The following is a 10008-nucleotide window of genomic DNA, read 5'->3' as shown; positions in this document are numbered from 1 at the left end:
CTTTTTAAATCAACCCACCTGAACATGTTTCTTCCAAACATACTTGAAATGACAAAAATGTTGCTTGCGACTACTTCAGTGAATTTCTATAAGTCTTTTATTTATTTATTTATTTAATTTTGTATCTTGACTGAGGCAGCTGTGCATTTCTCACCTCCCCGATCATGCCGTTCCAAACTCCGTGGACCAGTTTGCCGTGTTTTCCATTGGTGACCAAATAAAGGTCAAAGGAGAACTTGATGTTTCGGGACAGCTTCTTGAGGATGTCTATGCAGAAACCTTTGCAGCACAATTTGGTGTAAGACTCTGTGGGGCCAAAAACACTGCAGGCAAAGAGAGAAAGACATATGCAAAATTATAAAAAATATATATTTTTTAGCATCTTGACATGAATAACTTCTTCCCTGGGAGCTGGAAATGTTCCCATATTTAGCTCCAGAGGCAAAAGCCGTTGTTTAACTTGGTCCAAAGTAAAGCAGAAAGCTCTGTGAAGGGCAGCCACTTGCAGGATCATTAGCTAAAATCAATGTAAGTGTCTTTTGGAGCGATGGGGGAGAGACCAGAAAACTGTAACCATGCAGAAATACACCATTGTAACAAAGGCCACAGCACATGGCTGAGTGACCTTGATGGCCTATAATCAGAGTTTATTAAAGGATCTATGGGACACTCACTTCCACTCTTTGGCCTCACTACTTAATGGGGTATAGAGGAAGACAGCAGAAGAAAGACTTTTGAGTAAAAATAAGGTTAGGGTACTATTCGAAAACACAAACGCTGGAAAAAAAATATTTAGTTAAATAGGTTTTAAAAATTGAGTCATGTTAGCACTAAAAAGTGATGAGAAAAACCACAAAACAAGAGCGGAGGATTAAATGAAGGAATTCTGTCAAGTGATTAAGACTAACAGATTGTTTTTTTAAAGTGCGTGCATTCATTTTAACATAAAAAAACGAATTGTACTCTGACAGCTTTTTCTTTCATGGGGATCTAATTCTGATAAATTCAGTGTTAATTAACTGCTGCAAGAGTCGGCCACCTGTCGTCATTATACACACTCCACTAGCAATTCACCAGTGCACACAAAAACCGTCTCAAACTGGGTCGTCTTGTGTTTATACACTCGGCGCCGTCCTCCGGGGAATGGCGGCATTTATGCTACGCTGTGTGGTCTCCACAAACTGCCCAAAAACTGGCGCAGCGTGGAGGAGAGGATGAGGCAGCTGGACCATAGAGATGAAGATTCTCAGGTGAAAAACTGACAGAAAGCTCATAGTGAAGGTCCAGATAAACCCTGAGAGGGAAGAGGCCAAAGTTTTAGAAAGGATGGGGGAGGAGAAGGAGATAAGGGAGGTATCAAATAACTACACAAAAGGAGGGGAAAAACTGGTTTTCCTCAACCACAGAAAGTTTCTCATTGTTTTATGCATTTATTAACAAAAAGGGGTCAGTTTAACCTAATGTATTAAGTTCAGAATTAGATTCCAGAGTAAGATGTTCTTTACAGAGCCAAACAAACATTAGATGATAAAAATCACAATTCTTCATTTTATTATATTTTATCATAAAACCAAAAAAAATGGAAGTAAACTGTGTCCTCACATATGCAACACAATACCCAGAAACCCCCTGATATGAAAATCATATAGACAATAAAAGCTTTCATCATTGGCTTAGTGTGGTTGCACCAAAATGACAGCAACACTTTGATTACCCTAAAAACCACATTAGTTAGTTCCTTCAAGTTGCAGCCTAGGGCTCCACAATCGAAACTGTGACATGTGAATGTATGCACTTTTTATTTAAAAATATGAACATTTAACCCTTGTGCCATCCAATGAGCCCACCCTTATATTGACGTGTTATCCCTACCATGACAACGGTGGACAAAGGTGAAGAGGATTTCATGTAATCCTTGGACACCAGTGAAGATCACAAATGAGGTTTAACGCACTGTCTAGTGGGTCTAGATGACCCCACTCCCAATGTTAAAGTGCCTAGGATAGCACAAGGGTTACAAATTTGTTTGAGATATTTCAGAACATTAAGACTAGTCGGCTGACAAACAGCTTGTATTTTAATCATATTTATCAAAAATATTTTAACTATTTCTTTAAAGTCATGAGTGCAGGATCTCTGTTCCCAAGGAGCACTTGTCTGTATGAAGCAACATTCACACTCCCTCAGCAGTGAGAGTTCTAGCGACTGCTTCCAATGAATAGTCTGTTAATAAATTAGCGTTTCGGGCTCTTGTGTTTAAAACTCACGTTGTCAGGTGTAGCTATGCCAGTTTTTGCAACCGTTTATGGGCACTGCGTGCAAAACATGCAGCTATTGAATATGCATTTCAAGTTAAACAAGGTCAAACTTTGACCAATCAGGGACCTGACTTTGGTAGTGACATTTTAATAACGTCTATTTTAAATCATGGAAGTGCCAACCATTTAAAAATTCATTATCGAGGAGAAATTAATAAGAGAAATTAATAATTGCAGTTTGTGCCCGGCTGGAATAATGACGCTAAGTCGTTCATATATTCTACTCAGTTCATATATTCCTGGAGCAAGGCATGCAAGATTTGTACTGCTTTGACAGTTTGCACCAAGGCTCTTCCAACTGAAGGTGGCAGACATGCGCTAGTAAAAAGAAGAAAAAGCACCACGTTTAGCGTGGTGTGTCAGTAGCTTGAAAAATATTGCACAAGACACAATGCAACATCAAATATAAAAGTTTAAAAAGTTAAAACTTTAGAGCTAATAAAATCTTCCTGAATAGTCTTCCTCTAAGCCCTTTAAAGTCCCACCCTGGTCACCTTTTGATCTATTGTAAAGATGTTCACAATGGCCTCTTAATAATGATTATGCTGTTGTTTGCCAAAATTGAAAATAAAAATTGTTGTTTTTAGAACAAAGTTTCTGCAAAGCTGCAGCAGTTCATTAGAAATTCGCCTCTGAACAGTTTAGATCTGGAGCAACCCCGCCCCCCTTCCCCTCTCTGTTACTGAGAGCTCAGAGTAGGGAGCTTGAGGCCCGCGTAGTGCCTTTTTCTACGTCACAAATACAATCTTTTTAAAAGGCCTTTTTTATCTGCTCCTGATTCTTAATGATTTGAATAAAGAAATCCTCAAAAATGCTAATTTGAGCTTAATTTTCTTTTTATATGTCCTCCATCATGAGAAAATGCCACAAGAACGTGCCAAAAAACACCAAAATAACGACATTTAGGACATTTCTAATGTTTTAAGGATAGTAAGGGCAAAGAGTTGAATCCAAATTCACTTTCAAAGTCACACTCTAACATATTGTAATATCCTGTTGATCTTTACCAATGTTTTTAAAGGGAAAATCAACATGAGGACGACATGTTCAGTCATGTTCACTATGATACATTTCATTAAAACTGTCACAATAAATGAATCACATCTGAAAGCTAAAACAGATGCAACCAGACACGTGTGTCCCTTCAAACTAATTGAATCTGCTGTGAACGAAAAATTAACAGTGACGCAAACGCTTTTTAAAAATTTCTTATCACACATTTTTCTTTTTTTATATTATATATCATTTAAATGTCTCAAGGATATTTTCCTGTTTTTGGAGTAAAAGCTTTTCAAATCAGATTGCTAAGAGAGGAATTCCTGCTCCTAATCAGTGCAGAGGTGGACTCAGCCCTCTGGCAAAAGAAACCATCATCCATCCAAAGGCTCGGATTTTAATGAGCAAGACAAAAAGTTTTAATCATGCCAAACATCTGCTCTACGGAGAATCTTCTCAGATTATGTGATTTATAAATAAGCGGTCCTCTCTCTTACTCTTTCCCCGCTTCCTGTTTGTTGGTCACCTTCCAAATAGGACATGCCAGGCTAAGAGAAATTGTCAAAGAGAAACCCTCGGCGGGATAACATTGTCCCATGCTTTGACAGATGTCTCTGTATCGAACAGATAAATCTTCTTTACTGGCAATCAATGTGGCATTGCATCCAAGAACAGCCGCTCCATATCTCTTTCTATAATTAATGTGCCAGAGATGATCAGATCCACAATCTGCATATAGCGGACACACCAGCATATGGACTCGCTGTTGAGAGCACAAAGAGCATTCGTCGACTTAATTGTTTGTTTTTTTGCTAGGCAGGTGAATAAAAGGTTGATTGAAAATCGAAAAAGAGGTGAATTTTCTGCACAGTGAACATGCTGCTAATGTGTGACTTTAAAAAGAAATTTGTCAGTGAAACGGTTTCCCAGCTCAACCTTAAGCTGGCTGTCCCTCTTTACGTAGACTTGGTCAGGATTTTAACTCGAGAATCTTTCAACATCTGAGATATTATGATAGATTTCTGCTAAAGTTTGTGAAGCTTCCTGCTGAAAAAAGAGAAGTTCCTTTTTTTGGGGACTTCAACGCTGGCACTTTTAATGTATCTGCAGCAATGCTGGTACTTCTGTGTCTTTTTCTGGGTATTTGAACTTGGGTCATGGCTAATGGACTTAAAACCTTCATGAAACATTTCAAGTGGCTTCCTCGCTCAACACTCAACATCAAGACAAGTGAGAAACTGTTCCATATTCTGGATAGTTTTTCTATGTAGTGTATTATTATACCATGGTCTGGGTGAAAACTTGATTCTGATTAGCTGCTGGGTGTGCATTAAAAAGTGATAACGCACGGTAATAACCACACGCCCCAAAGAGAAGTTCCGGTCACCTAAAAATCTTCTTTGTCAATGCGCCGGCTTCTTTAAAACAACCTTTTGCTTCATCATCTTGACAAAAACAAACGGTAAGAGGTGAACTTTCTCTCTGAACCAATGCTTCATTCAGCCCATCGGAAAGATCATCATATATGTATTGCTTTATATCGCCGAATCTTGACTGCAGCGGTGGTGCGGCGCATTGTCTCGTTACCATGACAAGGCGCTGCACCACGTAACAAATAGTCCGCTTTTTATGAAAAGCGGACTATTTGCGATCCAAATCAGAACAAAAACAATAATTAAGGACTAAAAACCGGTTAATGTTTATTTATTTTGTAAGTGACCATGGTATAAGCGGGTTAATGGCCTTCGAAGTGTGCATTATCACCTTTTAACGCACTTCGTGTCGGACGACTCAGGCTTCCACGGCGTGCCTTAAAAAGTGATAATGCACACTTTGAAGGCCATTAACTCGCTTATACCATGGTCACTCACAAAATAAATAAACATTAACCAGTTAGTAGGCAAACGAATAATTTCCTTATTATTAAAGTCCTTAATTCTTGGCCATTAACCTTTACGTTTTCATCTTTGTTTTTCAAACTGTAATCATAACTTGAAAATTCCAAAATGCAAAAATTTTATTTTAACCCTTGTGCTATCTTAGATGACCCCATCCTTGCATTGATGTGTTCTCCATACCATGAAAAAGGTGGCTAAAGGTGGAAAGATTTCATGTAATCCATGGACACCAGTGAAGATCACAAATCATAGAAGAAAAAGGTTTCGGCACACTGTATAGTGGGTCTAGATGACCCAACTCCCAATGTTAAAGTGCCTAGGATAGCACAAGGTATCATACAAGATATCATACAAGAGATTGTATAAACCACATGGGAACTCGGGGTTTATAAAACGTAAAATATTACGCTTCAAGTCACCATTGTGGCACAAACGGCAATTCTCCTCCATGATCAGTTTTCAAACGGTTGGCAACTTCTGTAACTTAAAACAGATGCCATCCAAATATCACCACCAAAGCTGGATCCCTATTTAGTCAAAGCTTGACCTGGTTTAACTTTCAATGCACGTTCAACGCCTGCACGTTTTGTACATAGAGCCCGAAAACAACCTTAAAAATGTGCTTTGCTTCGCATGAACAAGTATTTAACCAGAAGCACAAAACGCACAATTACGTGTGATTACATAGAGTTCGTGTTAAAAGTGGTCACTTAAACGCTCATTGCAGAAGGCGGTGGAAACATAGTAGGGAAAATTTCCATTTTCAATTACATTTTTGTGGACACAGTTCCACACTTTACTTTCTGAAACTATTAAACTATTATTGTTTAATTAATACTTCAAATACAATTACACAGTATTCATTCAGGTTTTTTCCCCTGCATTACTAGCAAAGTTGAAAGTCAACCAAGTTTGTCATGGTTTGAGTTTGTTGTGTCTTGTTTTTCGTTTTAGTTCTTGTTCTGTCTTGTTTGGTTCTGTTTCCTGTTTTATTTTGAAAGGTTTCCTGTCTTGTCTTGTTTCTTGAGTTTTACTTCCTTTGGTCCCCAACTGCCCTGATCGTGTTCACCTGTGTCTTGTCTGCCCTGTCTGTATATAAGTCTTGTCTCTGCCTTCCTCCTGTGCTGGTCCATTAGCCATTGTCTCGGTGTTCACGTCTTCAAGCCATGTTCCTTGTTTCATGCCACGCCACAGGGAGTTTTTGTTTTTTGGTTTTGTCATCCTGCTCTGCAGCGCCTTTTGTTTTGTATTAAACCCTCTAGTCCCTAAACAGTGTGCCTCCGCCTCTGCATCTGGGTCCTACCGGCTCTCTAGCCTCCCCCCCACGGCGTGACAAAGTTGCCACTTTTATATTTTAAATAGAGAAATTTTAAGCTTATATTTCCATCCTGCAGTTATGTTGGTTGTCCAACAAACCTGTGGACAAACATTAAAACTATTGTAAACAGTCTCTCATTTTGTGTGCACTGTGAGGAGTTGTTTTGACCAAATGAAGACATTACTGATGAGGTGCAGGCACTCGAAGGTAATAGCTATTTAATGTCTGTTTTCTGCAAGCTGCGATCTGTTTTTGACACAAAAGGTATGTTTTTAAAAAAGTGTGCAGACACTCAGCAGACACAATTACTCCCTGCCTAATGAAGTGTGGAGGTTTGCAATGATCTAAAGTGCAGGAACGTGGAGAGAACAGATGTCAATGGAAATGTTTTTCATACAGTTTTAAGTAGAAGGTATTATACAGTTCTGTTCAAAGAAAATACTCCATCCATTCTTTTTTATGCAACAGGACATACAATAAAGCATTTGGTCTACATCAGTTAAACAGAAGAGCAGATGAGCCGCAGCACAGCACATTTTACAACCCAGGTGATGTTTATTTATAACAAACCTGACTCTGGGTATAGCAGGGATCATTAAATGTCCAGCTACTGTCAGAGTCAACATGACGACTTTGACTGGATCATTGCAACAAGCTGAGATTTGTTTTTTCCCTCTGAGTGTTAGATAAGCTGCTGCAGTGCATGGAATGAATGTTCGATCCTGTTTGGCCCAGCCATCGTCTGTTGGACAGATAGCACCGCATTTGTCTTCAGAATGCTCTGCTGTGCAGAGGAGCTACTGGTGGACTCGTGGAATGAAACGTTAGCAAGTCCTGTAGACAATCTAATATTACCTACATATCTAAGTTTGATTTTTCACAACCAGAAAAGTAGTGTTAATTTTGCTTTTGCTCACAGTGCCATTTTTGTCAAAATGTCCAAAAACGTCTCATTATTAGAAGGACAAAGTGCTGAAGCTTGTAAAGAACCATGTTTGAAAACTTTTATGGAGGGGTTGGTATTAGGAGCACCGTCAATGAATGGTCTATTTTTGTACTTTTGTTATATATAAGGCACTCTGAACTAGAAATGGTGAATGGTGCATACTTAGATAGTGTTTTACTACCTTTTTAGAAGGCCCAAAGTGCCGAACAGTCATAGTTTAATTCACCAATGCACACACACGTTCACACACTGAACCGCTGCAGAATACGGCCGCCAACCCATAACCAGCAGGAGCAATGTATAGTTCAGTGCTTTGCCCAAGGATATTTCCAACACATGGGCAGCAGGGTTCCTATACCTGTCTTCAAAATAAGTGTCTAAGTATGCCATATTTATCCACCACATCTTAAGAGAACTCTGGGAAAAATTTTGTCTGACTTTGAGCCAGTTTGTGGTTGCAAACTGGTGACACGCAGAATATCTCGTTAAGGCTTTTAAGATTCCCTTATAGTGTGGCAAATGTTAATTTTCAAAAATGGTGCATGATCCTGTAGCCCAAATATGCAGAATCTTTTACATACCTTATTTTGGGGCGTATAAGGCACAGACGCAAACAAAAACAAAAAAAGCACAGTAGAAAAAACCTCATATAAGTAAATTCAGAGCATAAAAAGATATATACATATATATGTGTTCTGTTTCAGGTCCCCCAGCTGGGACTTGAACCGGGGGGCTTTATGCAAGGCAAAAGCGCTAACCACTGCACCACTGTACAACCCGTGTCTCAATGCAAGTTAAAATTTTAGAAAGTTAAGGAGAATGATTAGATTTTCCACCATATTTGTTTGGGACAGTGCTTCTTCTGCGTTTCTGTCAGTAGTAAATATTGAAATAAATTCCTACAGTGCCCTCTAGTGTTAGTTGGAAATTAACAAAAATATGAGTTTATATATTTTTTAAAAGGACATATAAGTCGTACCCCTGGCCAAACTATGCCAAAAAAAATTGCGACTTATACTGTGAAAAATACACAAATCTATTTTCTGTTCACCTCCAGTAATAAAAAAGTGAGGTTTTGTAGAAGCATGGTACATGATTTTCATTCATGTTTTTCAGTTAGTTTTTTCTGTTTTATTTATGTTCTAAGTAAGTGAACATGATTTGTTGACGTATTTTTTTTAATCATTTCATTTTGATTGTTTCCCCCGTACCATCTAATTATTTTATTTGTGTTTCTTCCAGTGTTTTAGATGGCATAACCTTTTTTGAAAAATGTTGAGTTAATTATTCGTTTGCCTTCTTTTATATTAATGAATTAATATTGTATGAATGTCTTCTTGATAAAGTGATGAATAGACAAAATTAGAATCAAATAATATACATGCCTATTTTTAACCATTTTCTACAGCTCTGTAGTGCTAATGTGGGATTTTGTAGACATCTAAAACCAACTTTGTTACTGCCAGACAAGACACTGCTGTCCTTTCAATTCAATTTTATAAAAATCCTTTACAAATTCAGAGCATTGACATACTTTCTTTAATCGAAAATTTTAAATAATATAAACCATTATAAATGTGAAAAAATGTGTTATTTTTTGTCTTGGTTTGATGAAAATGTTCCTGTACTGTACTACATCAATGAAGAAAATACATAGTGCTTCACAGCTGGTTTTAAGGCTTTTTAGCTTCTCTCCACGAAAACTTTGATGTACCTGCTTTTGGACATGTCTCCATCAAATCTTGTTCTGCTGCGTTCTGTTCTGCACAGCACGTTAACCACAGGTTGTAAACATTGAAGTCCATTCAAATCAATTTTTCTGGAAGTCAAGTTAAAAAGGTCATAGGAGGAGCCGCAGTCTACTCACTCTTTAGCCTCCAAAGGAGGCCAGAGATCAGTCTGAGGCAGTTTTTGAGACAAAATATTTAATGCGAGACGTGTTAGATCGGCTTATTCGAGCTGGGTCAGATGTTGAATGTTACAGCTGTTGAACTTGGGGCCAAAAAATTTGCATTGGATATTGCCCACCCCCCCACCCCCCTTCAGGCCATGACTGACAGCTCTAAGGAATCACAAAACACGAAACCTGCATTTTAAGATATGATTAATGAGGAGTTTGGGTTTCGTTTGTGTACCTCTCTGTGTAGTTGGACTGACGCCTGCAGGGCACAGTGTTGCGCACACATGTGCCGGTTCCCGGGTCTACGTTCTCAACCATGACAAAGGGATGCTCCTCCAGGGTGGCTACGGTCAGGTGACGGTCGTCAGACACATGCTCCAGGAAGCTGCCATACCGCGGCCAGATGGGGTAGCGGACTTGAAGGATGCCCCGAGCGAATGTTCCAACCTGAACAGAGAGGACGGCAGAGGATGAGCTCATTGGTATCGCAAACATGCACGTTTGAAGGTAAACTGCGACCTCTGTGACAACCTCTTTTCTTTTCACCGTCTCTTCCCTACAAGCTGGATGATTTATTAAATTAATTCATTATCTTTTTTTTTTCTTCTCCCACCCAGAGGAAGAGGATTAAA

General features: G+C 38.8%; 1 protein-coding gene across 1 annotated transcript in view; it reads right to left on the bottom strand.

Annotated features, from left to right (window-relative positions):
* LOC101166504 (glutamate receptor ionotropic, NMDA 2C) overlaps positions 1-10008 on the bottom strand; it is a 75067-nt gene that overhangs the window by 14495 nt on the left and 50564 nt on the right. Inside the window, exons 8-9 of the mRNA XM_023949657.1 lie at positions 9612-9823; positions 132-323 (exon numbers count right to left, since the gene is read on the bottom strand). Of these exons, the coding sequence (XP_023805425.1) occupies positions 132-323; positions 9612-9823 (404 nt within the window). The remainder of the gene's footprint in view (positions 1-131; positions 324-9611; positions 9824-10008) is intronic.

The sequence above is a fragment of the Oryzias latipes genome, chromosome 19 (assembly GCF_002234675.1).
Source record: "Oryzias latipes chromosome 19, ASM223467v1".
Classification (NCBI taxonomy): domain Eukaryota; kingdom Metazoa; phylum Chordata; class Actinopteri; order Beloniformes; family Adrianichthyidae; genus Oryzias; species Oryzias latipes.
This window is presented reverse-complemented; position numbering and strand designations above follow the sequence as displayed.